This window comes from Felis catus, chromosome B1, assembly GCF_018350175.1.
Source record: "Felis catus isolate Fca126 chromosome B1, F.catus_Fca126_mat1.0, whole genome shotgun sequence".
Lineage (NCBI taxonomy): Eukaryota > Metazoa > Chordata > Mammalia > Carnivora > Felidae > Felis > Felis catus.
Window position 1 is genome coordinate 141,940,774 of NC_058371.1, and position 23,370 is coordinate 141,964,143.

A 23,370-nucleotide genomic window follows, 5' to 3' on the forward strand; every position below is an offset into this window, starting at 1 on the left:
TGCTTTATTAAAAAAAGTTGAACTTAGATTTATTTTCTCAGAAAGCAAAGTGGCCTTAATGCTTAAGACCAGATGGGAAGGATGGATATTAGGTAGGTAGGTATTCAATAAATAACAAATAATGTGTTATTTGGGAATAACCTTTGGGAATAAATGTCAATATAATACAGATTTATCTGAGAATGTGTGAAATATAATAAATCATAGACATCTTGCTCTAAAAGTTAAGCAGAAATATCTAGTGTGGGCTTAATTTTGTCTTCCTCTAACTTTGGGAACCCTGCCAGCATCTGTATTTCTGCCAAAGATTACTTTGCAGACTACAGTTGAGATGACCAGTTAATATTTGTATGGAAATAAATGTATGTTTAATGATTTTTATTTTAGAGTTGAGTTAAAAGTCTCTGATTCATTATGAAACATTCTTTGGTGCTTGTAGCATTCTTTCTTTCTTAGACTGAGTTCTAAGTAATAGTAATTGTGCTGTACTATAAACTTGGATAAAATGACCTTAAATTTGGACAGGATGTGAGAGGGAAACTTTGGTTTAATACCACAAGAACTTACATCTTTATATGTACTATACAGGCTGCTCTTTTTTTAAGTTGTTCCAGATGACCACCTATTAACAGAAGTCCAGTTCTAGCTTTAAAAGTTTGCTCTGATTTGGCTCAGATTAGATTTTGTTCTGTTTGGGAGCAGGGAGCAGTTGTGTTATTTTATTAGCTTCAGATATAAAATTTGAGATTTGGGATTCTTTAGCAATAGTGTATTTGGATGTATTTCATAAATATTTTGTAATATGCTGTTCATGGAAACGACATGATATACAGGTATATTACATTTTTTTGTTTTGGAAGCTCCATTTAAAATTTTTCTAGGGCAGGGGGCACCTGGGTGGCTCAGTCAGTTTAGCATCCAACTTTGGCTAAAGCCATGATCTCACAGCTCCTTAGTTTGAACCCTGCATTGGGCTCTGTGCTGACAGCTAAAAACCTGGAGCCTGCTTTGGATTCTGTCTCCCTCTCTCTCTGCCCTTCTCCTGCTCTCCCACTCTCTCTCAAAAATAAACAAACATAGGGGCCCCTGGGTGGCGCAGTCGGTTGAGCGTCCGACTTCAGCCAGGTCACGATCTCGCGGTCCGGGAGTTCGAGCCCCGCGTCGGGCTCTGGGCTGATCGCTCAGAGCCTGGAGCCTGTTTCCGATTCTGTGTCTCCCTCTCTCTCTGCCCCTCCCCGTTCATGCTCTGTCTCTCTCTGTCCCAAAAATAAAATAAAAACGTTGAAAAAAAATTTTTTTTAAAAAATAAACAAACATTAAAAAAATACAAATTTCTAGGTCAAAGTAGCTCTAGTGTTATATATAATATTGCTTGTAATTGAAAAAAATTGAAATACATTTTCTTTTTTTTTTTTAATTTTTTTTCAATGTTTTTATTTTTGGGACAGAGAGAGACAGAGCATGAACGGGGGAGGGGCAGAGAGAGAGGGAGACACAGAATGGGAAACAGGCTCCAGGCTCCGAGCCATCAGCCCAGAGCCTGACGCGGGGCTCGAACTCACGGACCGCGAGATTGTGACCTGAGCTGAAGTCGGACGCTTAACCGACTGCGCCACCCAGGCGCCCCGAAATACATTTTCTATGAAGTTCATATTTTATAAGTTTACGTGAGGTTTTTCCTGTGGAACAGAAGGGAAACTAATGAAAATCTTCACTATGTGGTAGTGATTAATCCGCTTTCAATGGTGGAGATTAAAACTAGTTTACTTTTAGGATAGTTCATGTAGGCACTAAGAAGTCGGACATAATTCGATTCTTTGGCCAGAACTGATGGTAACTCTCAGAAATTTTGCACTAGGATCTGGGAAGGTCATGTAGGTGCTATGCTAAGATCGAATGGATGGAAAGTGGGTGGCAGGTTTAAAGAAGTTTATGTAGTTAGCATTTGGGGAGCTATGTGGAGTATTTTTTATAGTGTTGAAATAGGGTCGAAGACTGGAAAGTTAGACATGTTGTGTTGCCAAAGGGGCTTTTATTGTACTCTGTTACAAGATAAGGATACCCAGTATAAATTAGGTTGATGTAGTGGGAGGATCCTCTGGGAACTGATGTAAGATGTTGTAAAAATTAGAAAGTCATGGAAAAACCAATTCAAAAGCTTCCTGTTTGATCAATTTGAAAAAGAATATAGGGAAAGGAATTAGCTGTTAGGCTTTCCAAAATAAAACATTTCTATTTTTTAGATAAAATGTATTCATCACTCAGTATTTAAGTCTTAGAATGACCTGTATATGAGACTGTTAGAAACCACACTATTGGTGTCACATTTAAAGAGTTAAATACATTTGAATTAGTATTTTATATTTTAATTTATTTTGAAATAGGTTTTTGAGGTATGTCTCCAATGTGCAAAGTTGGTGATGAGGAACTGAGAAGGAAAAAATAAAGCTGAATAAGAGGCTTTAATATTACCAATTTCCCAAATTTGAATTCTCTAAGTCTTTAGTAGCAATTTTGAAAACCTGATGTTTGAGACAGTAGTGATCACCAGAACTGAAGACTCTACTAAGTTGCTCGTTAATCAACCCAAAAGTAAAATGTTACCACTTTAATCAGACTATTGAAATCTATATTCATTTTTAATTAAGTGCTTGTATTTTCATTGGCTTCCTAATCAAATCTGGAAGAGATCTCTGACCCCTAGTATGGCAGTATTAATATTACTTTGGTTTTACATGTAAACACTGGTAAACGTTTCATGGATTTGTTTTTCAGGAACAGATTTTATAAATTTTAGTGGATTTAGGAAGATGGAAACTTGTGAAAACTTAAAAAAAATCATTTTATATAGTAGCTGATTTCAAGATTAGAATTAGAGGGCCAAAAGAGATGGCAATTATTGACCTATATAGATTTTTAAAAATATTTAGGGAAATTGAACATGTCGATTAATTAGCATTTCCTGGGAATAATTTTTAGAAAAGCATTGACTGAAAATTGGCTGTGAGATGGAAAAAGCAGGAGGAAGGTGGCAGATTTTAGTATTACAAAGCATATATTCATTCCACAAATACATATTAAGGGACTACTATGTGGAAGGAACTATATAGCAATATAAAAATGATATGCCTCCACACAGAAATGACTGATAGCCCCCTTAAGGAACATACCATCCAGTGGGAGCCATTATTAAAAACCACATTAAGTTGACCTCTATGTTTTATGAAAACGAATTAGAATTTTGAAACATTTGTTTTGCATATTTTGCAGTCTTTATTTTTTACCCATCCGCAGTGTAGTTCATGGATTTTGTAGCATGTTGTTTGTGTGTTTTGGCTTTCCTTAATCTTGTGTTTTTGCAGATTTTCATATTAGTATGCAGAAGTACTCACAGAGGTACACATTCCTCATGCACGGTAGAAATTCTGAAAATCTTGTTATCTAAAAATTTTATTTTTTGAAGTATTTTACATAGGCCGAATGTGGTATACATCAAGTTTTTTTCCCATGGAAAATTATATTCTTTGTGCTGTATGAAGATCCTGGGGATATGTATGGGAAATAAAAGGGTCAGTACGAACCAACTTGTATGATAAGATTAAATCAGAGGGAAGGGCTTAACCTGGAAACTTGGAAGCAGACTACTGTTAAACAGATTAATAAATCTGGAAAACTTTCTCTTTACCCCTTTTAAAAGAGGAAAGTGACTATTTTACCTTCAGAAATATGAGTAGATTATGGTGTAGGAAATTTTGATTCTGTTCTTATAAACTAGCTTTGATTTTTTTGAAACATAGAATAACACTAATTTTTCTTTTTTCTCTGTATATAACAAATTTCAGACCATGTGAAAGTAAATTACATTGAATTATAAATTCTAAACTTCAGTTGGAAACACTCTCAGATCGAGACACTTGGTTTTGGGGTGTGTATGTGTATGAAATATGAACAAAGAGAACCAATATACTAATAACAAGGCAACTTACAGATAGCATGTAGGATTTTAATTAGGTTCAGGGCTTTGTCATTTGCTATTATTGCTATATCTAAACTGGATTTTATTTTCTGCCAGTTACCAAGCAGTAATTCTTGTGTTGGACTCCTTGAATGGTTACTTTCAGTGCCATTTGTCATATGCTTCATACATTGCACACTTGAGGATTTTTATATCTAGTTTTCACCATTCGTGATCAGTCAGTGATTATTTTGGCAGTTACATGAAGAAGAGTATATAATAATACTAGTTTCAATTCGGTGGCATGGACACTTCTGAGAGTGAAAAGGAATGATGCTGCCTAGGAACAACAGGTTAAACCAAGACAGGCTCATACTAAGATATCATTCTGTGTGATGCTTTTGACTGCAAGTGATGAAAAACACAAGCTAAGCTAGTTTAAACAGTAAGTAATATATATTGGTTTGTGTATGCAGAAAGCCCAGTGTTCGGGAGTCCTACAGGTATGATTTGGTGAGGACTCTGGCTTTGTCTATTTTCTAGACTCTGACTTCTGTGGCTGGTTTCCCTTATAATCGTTGGATGGTTGCCAGTAGCAATCTGGGCTATATTCTTCTATGATTAGCAGGATAGAGAAGCCTGAATAGAATGCGTGTTAAGCTTCATGGTTATTAGATACATCTGAGCTAATCTCTGTGACAAGAGGAATGTCATGTGCTGATTGTCTTAAATACAAGATATTTGAATATCACCGAGGCAAGGAGGACAGGATTACTTTGATATTGTTAGACTAGTCAAAATCCATTCAGAAAACTGGTGTAGGGTCTGTCTGTTTGGGAGAGCAAGACTGCTAAAGCAAGTGGAAGTTCGGGAAGCAACTACAAAGTTCAATGTGAAATGCAATGTCTTTGCTTATTCGCATTTTCCCTTATGCATCTGTTACTGAGTTCCTGCAAGAGCCTAACATACTGCAGACATGTTTTCTTCTAGTGAGAATTTCTAGTATGAAGTGACTTAGCCTGGCAAGGGGAAAGGAAAAGAAAATTTACATCCCATTTTTTTTTCCTGTGAGACTGTGGTAATTGTTGATTATCCTTTTTTTTTTTTTAAACAGACTAATAGGGATGCCAAAGGAAAAATATGATCCTCCAGATCCTCGCAGAATTTATACCATCATGTCAGCAGAGGAGGTAGCCAATGGGAAAAAATCTCACTGGGCAGAATTAGAAATTTCGGGTGAGTGGAATCTGAAGCGTTTAATCCAGGATATAATAGCAATAATGAGCAAGAATTGAGTATTGTATTTATTCCTATGTTGTACATTTGTAATTAGATGAACTAATTGAGAAAATAAAAGATTCTGAGTACTGGTGTTTAATTTACCTGTGACTAAATATCTTTTTCCTGTTCTTTCTTTTGAAATAATACCTTGAGCCAGAGTTGGCATCTGAAATTGAGGACATTGGGAGTTTAGTTTCTGAGTAACCAGGTTCTTTGATATAATAGATTTAATTTTGGCTATTGCAGAGTAATTATTTTTGGAAATTGAAATCTTTGCCATTTTCCTATCATCCTAGTGTTGGCATAGTAGGAAGCTTAGAAGCTGTTGATTCCAAAAAATAACTATATTACATGACCTTTCATGTTTAGGATTTGTTCAGATAGAATATGATTCCTAAAAACTTACAGTCCTAGTGTACTAGTGAGAAAAAAATCAGACAAACTCAAGCTGAAAAACTCAAAACTGCAAAATACCTAACCTAGTAATCCTCAAAAGTGTCAAGGTCATAAAAAACAAAGAAAGACTGAGAAACTGTCACAGACCATAAGAGACTAGGGAGACATGATGACTAAATGCAAAATGGTATCTTGAATTGGATCTTATAACAAAAAGATGGAAAAACTGGTGAAATCCAATATAAAACCTGTACATTAGTAATGTACCAATAATGTACAAAAGTAATGTACTAATATTAGTTTCCTGGTTTTGACAAATGTATCATGATAATATAAGAAACTAACATTAGGGGAACTGGATGAGAGGTATACAGGAACTCTATATTATCTTGGTAGCTTTTCTATAAATCTAAAATTATTATAAAGTTAAAAGTTTATTAAAAATAGAATATAATTACTGTTTTTTGTTTATTAATTGGTATAATACAGATAATGTAGAATGTGATACCCCTGTGTCTCCCCCCTCCCCCCCCCCCCCAGGCTTTCATTGGGAAGCATTAAACCCACATTATAGTGTTAATAGCAAGAATTACCCGTATATTTAGCTTAAATATAATCTGGTGGGTAAATGTTGGTAATCAGAAGAGTGAATATCAGCAGATCCTATTGGGCTAACCCAGGGTTTCTCAGTTAGGCACTGCTAACACTTAGGGCCAGACAGTTCTTTGTGGTTGGGGGCTGTTGTTTGCACTGTAGGTGATTTAGCAGCATTCCTGGTCTTTACCCACTAGATGCCAGTAGCACTCCTCTTTTTTTTTTTTTTAAAGGACATTAATTTTAACTTCATTGTAGACATGATAATTGGAATTTTGAAATTTTTTAATGTTTATTTTTGAGAGAGTGTGAGTGGGGGAGAGGCAGAGAGAGAGCTGTCAGTACAAATTCCCACATGGGGCTTGAACTCACAAACGGTGATATTATGACCTGAGCTGAAGTCGGATGCTTAACTGACTGAGCCACCTAGGTGCCTCATGATATTGGAATTTTGATAATGAAGATAGTTCTCCAGCAGTTTGGTCCTTAATATGATAGTTAGCCACATATATGTTTAAATATAAGTTAATATTAACATGTTAATATATTAAGTATATATTAAGTTTAAATACATATGAATATTAACGTGAGATATTACCATTTTGTAAATAATTCCATTAAAACACACATGGGATAAAAGGTCGCTGTAATACATATCAGTGGACATCTTAGGGACTAATTTACATAAATTATAATTTTTTAAGCTGAAGTATAGTTAACACACATCGATACATTAGTTTCAGTTATACAGCATAGTGTTTAGCAGTATTCCCGGCCTCTACCCAGTAGATGCCAGTAGCACTCCTCTGGTTTTGACAACGAAGAATGTCTCCAGAGTCCCAAAGTCCCTTGGGGAATAAAATCAAAATTGCCCCTGGTTGAGAACCACCTGATTAAATCCCAGGTAAGACTTAAATAAGTTTCTTTTTACCACAGCCTCTCTTCACTTGAACACTTTCTTTCCTATTAAAATACAAAATCCTAGCTGGCACCTGAGCCTGATAATAGATAGCATGAAGGAACCTGTGACAGAACCCTGGACAGATCTGAGCTTGAGTTGACCGCTTGATAGCTATGTGAAAAGTAGCATTGACCATTTGACATTTTGTGGCCTCTATACACCTTCCACTGCTCTTTTAATCAAGATCTGTTGTTTCGAATGTGATATGTAATTAAATTCTATTTTACTTCTGTAAAGTTTATAAAATAATCTTCATATAAATTATTAAGATAATATCCCACTTTACAGCAGCTGCGGTTAGGTGATTTGCCCAGATCTATATAGCTAGTAAGCAGTAAAAATCAGTATTCTGAGATAGGTTTCCTGCATCTTTTCTAGTCCATGTGCTACAATAGCTGTCAGATGCTGACTGACTGATAAAGCTTAATGTGTGACCATTTCACTTGAGTATGTTGCACTTAATGCAAAATCTTAAACCAGAGTTGTTGATTGTAGCATCGAAAGCTGGGAACGATATCTCTTTTATGGGTAAAATGGTTTTCCTAATGGTCAATCTGATGTTGGTTCTAAATCATCGTAATTACTCTTGGTAATTTAAAGTTTGTAGAAGAATCCAGGCCCAAAATATGGACAAACCTTGCACTATTATTTTTTGTGGAGTATGTAAGAAATACTTTCGTTAGGACTGTGCCTTAAAATAAAATTCAAGACTGTTCTGTCACAAAAGCTTAAGTCAGCCTGATGTTTTCCTTGAGAACTCACCATCACCCTGACTCCAGGGGTCTCCTTATTATGCCACATCTCGTTTAATACATGGGGAGTTCATGAGAAATAATGATTAGGCAAAAGTGACATGAAATTAAAGAACAGGTAGGTTTGGAAGCAGTCAAATGGCATTAATAGAAAACTAACCTCAAAGATGCAGTATCTGTATATTGCAGTCTCTTCTACCACTTTTTAGTCCTTGGAGGTTAGTCTTCATCCTGGGCCTAGAATTTAATGCTTCAATATTTTGCCTTTTAGGTAGAGTGCGGAGCTTAAGTACGTCACTTTGGTCATTGACACACTTGACAGCACTGCACCTAAATGACAATTACCTTAGTCGCATTCCACCTGATATTGCCAAGCTTCATAATCTGGTTTACCTGGATCTGTCATCCAATAAACTCAGAAGTTTACCAGCAGAACTAGGAAACATGGTGTCTCTCAGGTAAGGAAATATTACTGATATGACTCACTTTATAGAATTCTAAATTTACCAAATAAGAAAATTATGACATATTACTCCTCTTACAGTAGGATTTTGGTATGCATTTGAAGATCAAATGATAAAAATGGTCTAAACAGGGCTTGAGGTGGCATCCGTTGAACATTTCCTTTCTTTCAATTTGAAGCTTTCTAAGTAGAAGTGTGCTTGTCTTACCAATTTCTTTTAACAGCCTTGAGGTGGGTTGGGATTAAAATATTAGGTCTCGCTTTAGGCTCAAGCATGTGATAAGATAATCATAAATAATTGAGAAAATACTCTGATCTTGTAAGTAAACTTCTGGGAACATACCTGTTTTATAAGGTGAAGTATACTTAAATGTCACAAGTCCTTAAGGAAACCTTAGAACTTGATAGTAAATGGATTTATTTCTTGTCCTTTAGGGTTCTTTAAGAATTTTTTCATAGGAAAAAATTTTGTAGGTCCCTTAAGACCTTGTATAAATGTTTTCAGTGTAGGCAGGTATTGCTTTTCTATGTTTATTTGCTAAGTGGTAATTTTTTTTTCTGGCTAAGTAGTGATATTTATTTATTTATTTATTTATTTATTTATTTATTTAAAAAAAAAATTTTTTTCAATGTTTATTTATTTTTGGGACAGAGAGAGACAGAGCATGAACGGGGGAGGGGCAGAGAGAGAGGGAGACACAGAATCAGAAACAGGCTCCAGGCTCCGAGCCATCAGCCCAGAGCCCGACACGGGGCTCGAACTCACGGACCGCGAGATCGTGACCCGGCTGAAGTCGGACGCTTAACCGACTGCGCCACCCAGGCGCCCCAGTAGTGATATTTAAAATTGCTGTCATGTGTTTAAAATTAAACATTTATATTGTTTTAGAATCTTATTCCTTATTTTCTTAAAATACTTTGTAGTCATCTAATAATATGGCTGTTTATTTTTTCTGTAATCTGGCCAAAATTTCAAAATTATAAGCTTGGATCTTACCTATATTATCCTATTATCTGTATTATGCTTTATTTTCTGTGGTTATGTCCTATGTCAGTGATTGTTCATCATAGTATCTTAATGTGATTACAGTGTAATCAGTTATAAGAATTGATAAAGGTGATTGGTTGTTACATTTTTCTGTGGAATATACTGGATTCAAGGATACTGGTTGTCTTTGGATACAAAGAATATCTGTCACTTTGATTTGGGTAGGCATTTGAGTGAGAGAGAAAAGGGAATGGAGTTAGCCTGCAAATGATATGTAGTTCTTGCAGCTTTAGTAATCTGTGCTGGAGAATGAATAAATTATAGAAACATTGTTAACAGTTGTGGTAGTTACACATTTTGTACATTTTTTGGATTGAATGTGTCTTGCAAGTAAATATAACTCATGGTATGTTAGGGAGGGCTAAGAAAGTAATTGTAGATATTAATAAAGTTTGATATATTAAACTTTTTTCTTTTCTTTTTTTTTGAACAGGGAATTGCTTTTAAATAACAATCTGTTACGGGTTTTGCCTTATGAACTTGGTCGGCTCTTCCAGCTACAAACTCTAGGTTTGAAAGGTGAGTGATGTTAGAAGATGACAGCGTTAACACTCACTGAGTATTGAGGTGTTGTGAGCCTTTTAAAGACAATTTTGGTTACAATATAGGTAAGGTTTTCACATAATTTTGAGAATGTAATTATACTTTCTCTTGAAAGTAAAGTGGTTCTTCAGTATCAAATTGAGCTTCAGCATTTCATCATACTGCCATCATTTTAACAAATTTGTATGGGGAAAAATTTTAAATATATTTTATATTTAATTTTCTGTAAAATTCTTACATTTCTTAGAGGAGGTATTTTAAATTGACACTGTAGTTCCGCCTGCCACCCCACCTATAAAAGAATGACTTAATAGGGTAAACCCCAGGCAGAATATTCCATATCAGGTTTTGATAGAGTACATAAAATTGCAGTGACATATAGTTTGTTATAAGAGAGAAAACAACAGTAAAGATGAACTATACCTAATGAGAATGGTTGTTCTGAATAAAGTATATCAATCCAAGATAGGTGTTCCTTTGATAATCTCATCTCAGGCAGTTTGGGATGAAAGTCATTCTCAATTCATATTAATACTGAAATTTGTTATAATAATCTCTTATGGCATAGCATAGGAGGAAGGGTTTATTTTGATTTTAGAGGACTAAATACAGATGTACTATATTGGTTAAATATTTTACTCTGTGCTCATGGGGAATGGACATTAATCAAAGCCTTATAAAGCAAACACTTCCTTATTTTATTTTCCTTCTTCAAAGACAATTTGAATCTCTGAGAACATGTTCTGTTTGCATTTGCTTATGTCATATAATGGAGTATTAAGAAAGAAGCTTGAATATGAATTGAAAGAATCCTGATATTATTGGTTGACATGACAGAAATAGTATTAGATTTCCTTGTATAGTTAATCTTTTGTAAATTAGATAATTGTGAATGGTATGTCTTGTGTTTTTACTCTCTCTGTAGGACTTTTTTTTTGATATTTTTTATCCTAAATGAAGAACCAGGGGATACTTATATCTAAAATACTTTCTTGAAGATTAACCCCAAGGCATTTCATATTTAACTATTGGGACATTTCACCTTAATCTCTGTATGCTGAATCTTATTCTTATATGTTAGACCTGAAACAGCCATCCAGCTAGAATTGGAATGAGTGCAGGTCTGTTCTTCTCTATTAAAAAAATATTATGAGGGCACTTGGGTGGCTAGTTGGTTAAGCATCCAACTCTTGATTTCGGCTCAGGACATGATCTCATGGTTTAGATTAACAACATGGAGCCTGCTTAGGATCCTGTCTCTCCCTCTCTTTTTGTTCCTCTCCCATTTGTGCTTGTGTGCTCTCTTGGTCTCTCTCTCTCTCTCAAAATAAATAAACATTTTAAAAAAATTACAGAATGACTGTCATTTTTTATAATCTTATTAGACTCATGAAGTATGAAATTCACACTTTTGTACTGACCGTAGTAATTTTTTTGTCTCTAAGAATAACCATTGCTTCTTTTAACATCAATTAGAACAGCCATTTTTGGGGCACCTGGTGGCTCAGTCGGTTAAGTGTCTGACTTTGGCTCAGGTCATTGATCTCATGGTTCATGGGTTCGAGCCCTGCATCAGGTTCTGTGTTGATAGCTCAGAGCCTGGAGCCTGCTTCGGATTCCCCTTCCCTTCCCTTCCCTTCCCTTCCCTTCCCTTCCCTTCCCGCCCCCCCCCCCCCCCCCCCCCCCCCCCCCCCCCCCCCCCCCCCGCTCATGCTCTCTCAAAAATAAACAAACATTGGGGCGCCTGGGTGGCGCAGTCAGTTAAGCCTCCGACTTCAGCCAGGTCACGATCTCGCGGTCCGTGAGTTCGAGCCCCGCGTCAGGCTCTGGGCTGATGGCTCAGAGCCTGGAGCCTGTTTCCGATTCTGTGTCTCCCTCTCTCTCTGCCCCTCCCCCGTTCATGCTCTGTCTCTCTCTGTCCCAAAAATAAATAAACGTTGAAAAAAAAATTAAAAAAAAAATAAACAAACATTAAAAAAACTAAAACAAACAAACAAAAAAAAACAACCCAAAACAGCCATTCTCCTCCTGCTAATATTGATGGAGAGCACATCAGTGACAAATGAATAATTTACTGTTGAACTCAGTGGATTTACCCTTTGTACAATGTGATGTTCCTGAAAACGCAAATATTCCCTATCTTACTGTTTCATACCCCATTCCATATTATCTCATGTAGAGACCTATTCCCATAAAATTTATACTAAGCATCAACTGAATGAATCATTCTGAATATCTGTTATCCCCTTTGTCCTTCATCCATTTTACTAGTTAAAATCTTAGTCTTCCAAACTACTGTTTTTGGCTGGCCTTTGATCCTAGTGTCCTTTTGTTTACTGATTCGCATTTGTTAAAGTCTCTTCTTAGACCTCTAGTCCTTCAAATTGGGTACCAGCTCTGCCTCGTGAACGATCACTTAGCTTTGTTCATTCCTATGAATACGTTTCTTTTTATTAAACTTCAGTTTGTTCTAAGGTAAATACCTATCTGCATTCCTTTTCTCTTTGAAAATCTATTATTCTGGTAGAGTACCACTTTCTTTTCAGGTGATCCAATACAGAAAAGCCAAGGACGTTTATTATGCTAAGGAAAATAGAAATAAGTCAGTCAAAAGAAAGACAGATACCACTTGATTTCACTCATATCTGGGATTTGACAAACTTAACAGATGATCATAGGGGAAGAGAAGGAAAAATAAGATAAAAACAGAGAGAGGCAAACCATAAGAGGCTCTTAAATGCAGAGAACAAGGGCACCTGGGTGACTCAGTCAGTTGAGCATCTGATTTCGGCTCAGGTCATGATCTCCTGGTTTGTGTGTTCGAGCCCCACGTCCAGCTCTGTGCTGACAGCTCAGGGCCTGGAACCTGCTTCAGATTCTGTCTCTTTCTCTGTCTGCCCCTCCTCCACTCGCACTCTGTCTCTCTCAAAAGTAAAGAAACATAAAAAAAAAAAAATTTAAATGCAGAGAACGAAGTGAGGGTTGATGGGGGTGGGGTAGACAGGTGATGAGCATTAAGGAGGGGACTTGTCCGGATGAGCACTGAGTGTTATATGTAAGTGATGAATCACTAAATCCTACTCCTGAAGTCAAGACTACATTGTATGTTAACTAACTTGAGAATAAAAAAAGAAAAGAAACCCAGAGCCATTTCTGCTATCTTTCCAACGTTTGAGATGGTAGAAACACGATTGGTTTAGAAACAGGAATAAAATGTCCCTAATGAATGGTAGCTTCACATTCTTAGGAAGGTAAGACTTGAAATTTCCTAATCTGTTTTAGTACTCATAAAATGGCACTGTGTTTCCAGAAAAGGGAAGGGAGTGGAATGGAGCATTTATTTCACTTAGGGTAATACCCTCTAGGCCCATCCATGTTTTCACAAATGGCAAGATTTCATTCTTTTTTATGGCTGAATACTGTTTCTGTATGTATATGCCACATCATCTTTATCCATTTACCTGTCAGTTCTCAACAGAGGTTATTTCCAGATCTTGGCTGTTGTAAGTAATGCTGCAGTAAACATAGGGTTGCACATATCTTTAAGGTCAGTTGATTTTTTTTTAGTAGACAAACAACGTTGCATTAGTTTAAGGTGTACAACATATTAATTCAACTCTATATATTAAGTTGTGCTCACCTCAGTGTAGCTAGCATCTGTTACCATGTAACACTATTACAATACCTTTGACTGTATTCCCTGTGATGAACTTTTCATTCTCCTGACTTACCCGTTCTATGACTAGGAGCCTTTCCTCTTCACTCATTTTGTCCATTGGCAGTTATCTGGCAGCCATCACTTTGGTCTCTGTATTTATAGGTCTGATTCTGCTTTTTGTTTATTCATTTGTTTTCTTTTTTATTCTGTATATAAGTGAAATCATGTGGTATTTGTATTTCTAACTTACCTAGGATAATACTTTCTATGACTGTCACGTCACAAATGGCAAGATCTCTTATTTTTAATGGTTTAGTAATATTCTGTTATATAAATATATATATATACACACACACACACACACACACACACACACACACACACACACACCCCGTCTTCTTTATCCATTCATCTATGGATGGATATTTGGGTTGCTTCCATATCTTGGCTGTTTTAAATAATGTTGCAGTAAACATAGGGGTGTGTATATCTTTTTGAATTAGTGTTTTCATTTTCTGGTAAATGTGTAGAGATGGAATTATTGGATTGTACTAGATTTCTATGTAACTTTTTGAGGAACCTCTGTACTATTTTCCTGTTTAAAAATTTTAAAAATTTAAATCCAAGTTAACATATATGTAATAATGATTTTAGGAATAGAATTTAGTGATTCATTACTTACACATAACACCCAGTGCTCATCGCAGCGTGTCCTCCCTAATGCCCCTTGTCCATTCGTCCACCCAACACCCCATCAGTAACCCTCAGGTTGTTCTCTGTATTTTAGAGGGTTTGTTTCCCTCTCTGTTTTTATATTATTTTTTGCTTCCCTTCCCTTATGTTCATCTATTTTGTGTCTTAAATTCCACATGAGTGAAATCACATATTTGTTTTTCTCTAACTTACTTCACTTAGCGTAATACACTCTAGTTCCATCCATGTTGTTGTAAATGGCAACATTTCATTCTTTTTCATTGCCAAGTAATATTCCAATGTGTGTATACATACATGTATACACACACACACACACACACACACCACACCACACCACACCACACCACACCACACCACACCACACCACACCACACCACACATCTTTATCCATTCATTAGTCGATAGACATTTGGGCTCTTTCCATAATTTGGCTATTATTGATAGTTCTGCTATAAACATTGGGGTGCATTTGCCCCTCCAAATCAGCACTCTTGTATCCTTGGATAAGTACCTAGTCATGCAATTGCTGGGTGTAGGATAGTTCTTTTTTTAATTTTTTGAGGAACCTCTATATTGTTTTCCAGAGTAGCGGCACCAGTTTGCATTCCCACCAGCAGTGCAAAAGCTTTCCTCTTTTTCTGCATCCTCACCAACATCTGTTGCTGCCTGAATTGTTCATTTTAGCCATTATGACAGGTGTGAAGCAGTATCTCATTTTGGTTTTGATTATTTCCCTGATGATGAGTGATGTTGAGCACCTTTTCATGTGTGTCTTAGCCGTCTGGATATCTTCTTTGGAAATGTGTCTATGTCTTTTGTCCATTTCTTCACTGGATTATTTGTTTCTTGGGTGTTGAGTTTATGTTCTTTATAGATTTTGGATACTAACCCTTTATCCGATATGTGATTTGCAAATAATCTTCTTTCATTCGGTTGGTTGCCTTTTAGTTTTGCTGATGGTTTCTTTTGCTGTGCAGAAGCTTTTTTTTTTTTTTTTTTAAATCATCTTGATGAGGTCCCAATAGTTCATTTTTGCTTTTGTTTCCCTTGCCTCCAGAGACATGTCAAGAAGTTGCTGTGGCCAAGGTCAAAGAGGTTGTTGCCTGTCTTCTCTACGGTTTTGATGACTTTCTGTGTTTCATTTAAGTCTTATCTATTTTGAGTTTATTTTGTGTATGGTGTAAGAAAGTAGTCCATATATGTCTTCTGCTTGTTGCTGTCCCATTTTCCCAGCACCATTTGCTGAAGAGATGGTCTTTTTTCCATTGAATATTCTTTCCTGCTTTGTTAAAGATTAGTTGGACATACATTTGTGGGTGTATTTCTTTGTTCTCTATTCTGTTCCATTGACCTATATATCTGTTTTTGTGCCTGTACCATACTGTCTCAATGATTACAGCTTTGTAATAATATAGCTTGTAGTCTGGAATTGTGATACCTCCAGCTTCGGTTTTCTTTTTTAGGATTGCTTTGGCTATTCAGGGTCTTTTCTGGTTCCATACAAACTTTAGGATTATTTGTTCTAGCTCTATGTAGAATGTTGGTGTTATTTTGATAGGGATTGCTCTGTACTGTGTTCCATAGTGGATGCACTAATTTACATTCCCACCAACAGTGGAAAAGGGTTCTCTTTTCTCCACATCCTTGCCAAAACTGGTTATTTCTTGTCTTTAGATACCAGCCATGCTGACTGGTGTGATGTGATAGCTCATTGTGGTTTTGATATGCATTTCTTTGATGACTATTGATGTTGAGCATCTTTTCATGTGTCTGTTGGCCTTCTGTATGTCTTTGGGAAAATGTCTTTTCATGTCCCCTGCCCATTTTTAATCAGTTTTTTTTTTGGGGGGGGTGTGACTTGCAGAGTACTTTGTATATTTTGGATATGAAGCCTTCATAGATACAGCATTTACACATCTTCTCCCATTCATTAGATTGCTTTTTTGTTTCGTTGATGGTTTCCTTCACTGTGCAAAAGCTTTTTAGTTTGATATAGTCCAGTTACTTAATTTTGCTTTTGTTTACGTTGCCTGAGGAGAGAGATTCAGAAAGATATTAAAACCAGTGCCCAGGACTTGACTGCCTTTGTTTTTCCTTTAGGCATGCTATGGCTTCTGGTCTTACATTGAGGTTATTAAACCATTTTGAGTTTATTTTTGTGTGTGGTGTGAGAAAGTGGACCAGTTTTATTCTTTTGCATGTACCTGTCCAGTACTTCTAATACCATTTTGGAACTGATTCTTTTTTTAATGTTTATTTATTTTTGAGAGAGAGAGCCCGAGCAGGGGAGGAGCAGAGACAGAAGGAGACAGAATCCGAAGCAGGCTCCAGGCTCTGAACTGTCAGCAGAGAGTCCATGTGGGGTTCGAACTCACAAACCGCCAGATCATGACCTGAGTTGAAGTCGGATGCTTTAGCGACTGAGCCACCCAGGCGTCCCGGAACTGATGTTTTAATGTAGTATGAGGGGTTCTCATTTAGAGACTGATGTAATCCTGTTTTTGTTCTATGTATATAACCAACCATCTCACTATCATTTAGTGAATAGTTTTCCCTTTACTCACTGATCATCAAGAAAGTCACCAATCAGCTATGGTAGGGTCTGTTTTTGGATCTCCATTTTGTATATCCAGAAGTCAGTTTGTCTAACTTTGCACTAATTACTACATTGTCATAATCATTTTTATGGCTTTATATTAAGACTTTATATATGGTTTGGGAATTCCCTTATGTTTTCCTTTCACAGTGTGGTGGTAGTCTGGCTGTCTTCAATCCCTCATACATAAGAAATAATTTGTTATAGTTCACCAAAAATGTTGTTAGAACTTTGGGGCTGCATTGAATGTGTAGGTCAATTCAGGAAGAATTGACTTTGTTTTTATTATAATTATTTTTTATCATTATATTTTAAAATATAATTTATTGTCAAATTGGCTTCCATACAATAATACCCAGTGCTCATCCCAACAAGTGCCCTTCCTCAATGCCCATCACCCACTTTCCCCTCTCCCCCACCCCCCATCATCCCTCAGTTTGTGCTCTGCATTTTTAAGAGTCTCTTATGGTTTGTCTCTCTCCCTCTCTGTTTGTAACTATTTTTTTCCCCTTTCCTTCCCCTATGGTCTTTTAAGTTTCTCAAGATCCACATATGAGTGAAAACTTATGATATCTTTCTCTGACTGATTTCACTTAGATTAATATCCTCTAGTCCCATCCACGTTGCTGCAAATGGCAGGATTTCATTCTTTCTCATTGCCAAGTAGTATTCCATCGTATATATATATAAAGCACATCTTCTTTATCCATTCATCAGTTGGACATTTAAGCTCTTTTTCCATAATTTGGCTGTTGTTGAAAGTGCTGCTATAAACATTGGGATACATGTGCCCCTATTAATCAGCACTCTTATATCCCTTGGATAAATTCCTAGTAGTGCTATTGCTGGATCATAAGGTAGTTCTATTTTTAATTTTTTGAGAATCCTCCACACTGTTTTCCAGAGCAGCTGTACCAGTTTGCATTCCCACCAACAGTGCAAGAGGGTTTCCCATTTCTCCACATCATCGCCAGCATCTATAGTTTCCTGAGTTGTTCATTTTAGCCACTCTGACCAGTGTGAGGTGGTATCTCAGTGTGGCTTTGATTTATATTTCCCTGATGATGAGTGACATTGAGCATCTTTTTATGTGTCTGTTGGCCATCTGGATGTCTTTTTTGGAAAAGTGTCTATTCATGTCTTCTGCCCATTTTTCACTGGATTTATTTATTTTTCGGGTGTGGAGTTTGGTGAGTTCTTTATAGATTTTGGATACCAGCCCTTTATCTGATATGTCCTTTGCAAGTATCTTTTCCCATTCTGTGCGTTGCCTTTTAGTTTTGTTGATTGTTTCCTTTGCAGTGCAGAAGCTTTTTATCTTGATGAGGTCCCAGTAGTTCATTTTTGCTTTTAATTTCCTTGCCTTTGGAGATGTGTTAAGTAAGAAATTGCTGTGGTTGAGGTCAAAGAGGTTGTTGCCTGCTTTCTCCTCTAGGGTTTTGATGGTTTCCTGTCTCACATTCAGGTTTTTCATCCATTTTGAGTACAGTGTAAGAAAGCAGTGCAGTTTCATTCTTCTGCATGTTGCTATCCATTTCTCCCAGCACTATTTGCTTAAGAGACTGTCTCTTTTCCGTTGGATACTCTTTCCTGCTTTGTCAAAGATTAGTTGGCCATGCATTTGTGGGTCCAGTTCTGGATTCTCTATTCTATCCCATTGGTCTATGTGTCTGTTTTTGTGCCAGTACCACACTGTCTTGATGATTACAGCTTTGTAGTAGAGGCTAAAGTCTGGGATTGTGATGCCTCCTGCATTGGTTTTCTTCTTCAGTATTACTTTGGCTATTCGGGGTCTTTTGTGGTTCCATACACATTTTAGGATTGTTTGTTCTAGCTTTGAGAAGAATGCTGGTGCAGTTTTTTTTTATTTTAATGTTTGTTTATTTTTGAGAGAGAGAGAGACAGAGCATGAGTAGGGGAGGAGCGGAGCGAGAGGGAGACACAGAATCCAAAGCAGAGTCCAGGCTCTGAGCTGTCAGCGCAGAGCCTGATGCGGGGCTTGAACCCACAAACCGGCGAGATCATGACCTGAGCCGAAGTCGGACACTTAACCGACTGAGCCACCCAGGTACCCCTGCCGGTGCAATTTTGATTGGGATTGCATTGAATGTGTAGATTGCTTTGGTTAGTATTGACATTTTGACAATATTTATTCTTCCAATCCATGAGCATGAAATGTTTTTCCATTTCTTTGTGTCTTCTTCAATTTCCTTCGTAAGTTTTCTAAGGTTTTCAGCGTACAGGTCTTTTAAAGCTTTGGTTAGGTTTATTCCTAGGTATTTTATTGTTCTTGGTGCGGTTGTAAATGGGATCAGTTTCTTGATTTCTGTAAGAATTGACATCTTAATATATTGAGTCTTCCTATCTATGAATTTTGGCATCTTGTCCATTTATTTAGATCTTAGTTAATGTCTTCAAATAAAATTTTATAATTTTCTGCACATCTTTTGTATAGAAATACAAGTACAAGAAATACTTGTATAGAAATACAAGTAAGAAAAACTGATTTATAGTAAAGTTTTTGCCTAATTCTCATCCTTCTTAAAATTTGCCTGCAGATTCCTTTGGGTTTTGTATGCAGGTAATCTTTTAATGTGCTGATGGTGGTTTTGTTTCAAAATCTTATGTGCTTATTTCTGGGTATTTTACTATAATGTTGAGTAGAAGTGTTAATACTGGGTGGGTATGTTTCTATTCCAAATTTTAAAATAAATGCTTCTAATATTTTTCCATTAATAATATTTGCTTTATAATTTTTAGTTTTTAGGTTTTTTTTTTTTTAGAAGTTTTCCTTTTTAAAAAAAAATTTTTTTTTTAACTTCTATTTATTATTGAGAGACAGAGAAGACAGCATGAGTGTGAGCAAGGGGCAGAGAGAGGGAGACACAGAATGCAAAGCAGGCTCCAGGCTCCAAGCTGTCAGCACAGAGCCCAACGCGGGACTCAGAATCACAGATCGTGAGATCACAACCTGAGCCAAAGTTGGGCGCTTAACCAGCTGAGCCACCCAGGCGCCCCAAGTTTTCCTTTTTTTAACAAAAAGGTTTATTATTCATTTTTGAGAGGGAGAGAGACAAGCTGGGGAGGGGCAGAGAGAGAGAGAGGGAGACACAGAATCTGAAGCAGGCTCCAGGCTCTGAGCTGTCAGCACAGAGCTTGAAGTGGGTCTTTAACCTACAACCTGTAAGATCATGACCTGAGCCAAAATCAGACACTAAACTGACTGAACCAACCAGGTGCTCTGAAGCTTTCTTCTGTTTCTATTTATGCAAGTGCTGAATTTTATTAAATATTTTTTTCATCAATTATGAAATGATTATTTTTCTCATTTCATAGGTTGAGTTAATAAATTATATCTGTACAGTTTTTACTTTTTATTCCTTTTAAATGTTATGTATTCTCTACACCCTCTTTTGGGCTCAAACTTACTACAGTGTGATCAAGAGTCACATGCTTTTCTGACTGAGCCAGCCAGGTGCCCCCATCATTTCCAATTTAACTACCCTTGTCTTACTGTGATAAATCCACCCTGGTGCTTTCATATGCTGGATTTATTTTGATAATATATGTCAAGGACTGTGAAAGCTTGGAGATTTTTACTCTTATAAGCTAATAAGTTAGCCAATTATTGTTTCATGGATAGTGGCAGAAGACAGTGAGACTCCTGGGTCAGAGACAAAGAACATTATGACTTCAAACAATAAGATGGGCCCAACCAGTCACGTGCTGTGTACACAGTGAGTTTGCATTGCACCTGCGTAGTTCAAGTCTATCACTCCAGCACTTTGGAAGGAAGAAGCAAATAGTGTAGCAAGCAGCAAAAAGCTAGTCCTGATTCCCCAAAGGGCAAAGAGTTACATGGAAATATTACTATGGTTGCCTTAACCTATCTAGTTTCCAGTATAGCTAGCTATAGAAACTGCTCAGTATCAGACTGATAGGCCTCAGCATCTGTCATACTCACCAAGAATGAAGAGGGAAGTACAGGGTCCCTGGTGGACTGCCTCTCCAAAAAAATTTCTGTTAGGAATTTTAAACATATGCTCATGAGCAAAATAGACCTGAATAAGATTCTTCCTCTGTCCTCTTTGAAAAGTTTGTATAAGATTCAACTAACATGTTCCTTGAGATAATTCTATAAATTATTCTATAGAGAATAATTGTATAAAGCTGTCACTGCTAGGTGTTTCTTTATGAAACATATTTAATTACCACCCCAATATATTTGTAGTTAGAAGGATCATTGAGGATTTCTTATTGTTAATGAGTCAGTTTTGTTGGACCATATGTGTCGTATTGGAATTTGTTTGCTTTTTAATTTTTCAAATTTATTTGTATGAAAGTGGTCATAATATATATTTTGTCCACTAGATCAAATTTATTGCTCAGATTTTTTGTCTTTACAAATTTTTGGCTATTTACTCTTTTAGTAATTAAGGTACTTAATGCTAAAATTTCCACTAAAATTGTGGATTTGTTCATTCCCCCATTAGTTCACCCAGCTTTTGCTTTATAGCTTTTGAGATTATTTTATTATGTATACTGTATACTATACCTTTTGGTGAACAGAACCTGATATTAGGTAGTGAGCCTCTTCCTCCTTTGTTAGTATTTTCATCTTAGTCTTTTTTTGTCTAATATTACAGCTGGGCAAGTTTTCTTTTGGTTAATGTTTGTCTAATATATCTTTTTTCATCTGTTTACTTTTAACCTTTCTGTGTACTTATGCTTAGGTGTATCTCTTGCAAATAGTATATAGCTGAACTTTGTTGTTAATACATTCTGGCTTTATGTTGTTTTTAATGTGGGTTCAGATCAGTTGCCTCACCTGTATTGTAATTATGAATATTTTTGTGTTATACTATTCTACCTTTTGATATCACCCCCCCCCTTTTGCCTTTCTAGAAATATTTTTTCCTTTTGTCTATATACTTTTATTGCTTTGGAGTTAGTATGTTCTATTTTTAGATGTAGTGATTACTCTTGAAATTATTCCTTAAGTATATTTTTGCAAAAATTAAATATTTAGCAACTTTTTTACTAAGTTACAATTTATAGTAGTGAAATTCACCCCTTTGGTGAATGTTTTGGTGGATGTTGTTTGCTTATAGTTTCATAACCCTCATCACAATTGAGAAATGGGAGTGTTCTGTCACCCCTCACTTCATTTGTGTTGCTGAAGTCAACACCTACTCTCATCTACTTTCTATACTACATGGAAACACACACTGTGTAGCCTTTTGAGTCTGGATTCTTTCCTTTAGCATAATGCATTAGAGATTCATCCATGTTGTTGTCTATAACAGTAATTCATTTCTGTTGCTGAGTAGTATTCCATTGTGTGGATGTACAACAGATTTTTATTCACAAATTGAAGGACTTTTGGGTTTCCAGTTAGGGGTGATGAGAAATAAAAGCCCTGTGTAAACATTTAAAGACAAATTTTTGTGTGAAACAAGTTTTTATTTTCCTTGGGTAAATACTTGGGGCGGGATTGCCAGGTTGTATGGTAGATGTATGCTAAACTTCATAAAAAAAAACGGTTTTCTGTAAGCAGCTGTATCATTTTGCTTCCTCACCAAAAGTATGGGAGAATTTTAGTTGCTGTGCATCATTGTCAGCACTTGGTATTATCAATCTCTTAATTTTTGCCATTTTAATAGAATGCAGGGATATTTCATTTATTTCTTTAATAATGATACAATGTGTCTTTTCATGTGTTTATGTATCTTGATTCAAGTGTCTATTAACATTGTTTGCTAAGTTTTATTATTGAGTTGCTTTTTTCTAATTACTGATATTTAAGAGTTTATTATATATTCTGGATTCAGATCCTTTTTTAAAATAAGTGTTTTGCAAATATTTTCTCCTAATCTGTGGTTTGTGTTTTCTGTTTCTTTATAGGGCCACTCTCCAACTTTGTGATTATTTTTCACGTTTGCTTTTATACTTCTAGATGCTATACATTTCTACATAAATTATAGAATCAGCTTATTTTTGCAAAATATCCTGCTGAAATCTTTTTTGGGATTGTGATGAACATGTAGATCAGTTTGAGGAGATTCAGTATCTTAATCTTGAGATTATGTTTTCCAGTCTGTGAATACAGTGTATCTCTTGCGTTTATGTAGGTCTTCTTTACTCTATTTCTTTAATGTTATAGTTTTCAGCATGAATATCTTACAAACACTTTGCTATATTTGTACTTATTTGATATTTTTGGTGCTGTTGTAAATGATACTGCTTTCTAAATTTCCAGTTACTCATTGATATTGTAGAATTAAAATGCAACTGATTTTTAAATATGTTGCCCTGTCTCTTGCAACATTTGTAAACACCTACAAAATTCTGTAAATAGACACTGTTTCATTTCTTTTTCTTTCCCATACAAAGTCTTTTAATTTGTTGC

The 23,370-nt window shown here is 36.1% G+C and overlaps 1 protein-coding gene across 3 annotated transcripts in view; it reads left to right on the forward strand.

The window, feature by feature from the left end:
• CNOT6L (CCR4-NOT transcription complex subunit 6 like) overlaps positions 1–23,370 on the forward strand; it is a 119,858-nt gene that overhangs the window by 39,904 nt on the left and 56,584 nt on the right. For all 3 annotated transcript variants that reach the window (XM_023253020.2, XM_023253021.2, XM_045056180.1), the window contains 3 exons: positions 5,070–5,191; positions 8,211–8,397; positions 9,884–9,969. In XM_023253020.2, the coding sequence (XP_023108788.1) occupies positions 5,080–5,191; positions 8,211–8,397; positions 9,884–9,969 (385 nt within the window). In that variant the 5' untranslated portion in view covers positions 5,070–5,079. Of the gene's footprint in view, positions 1–5,069; positions 5,192–8,210; positions 8,398–9,883; positions 9,970–23,370 lie in introns of those variants that run through there.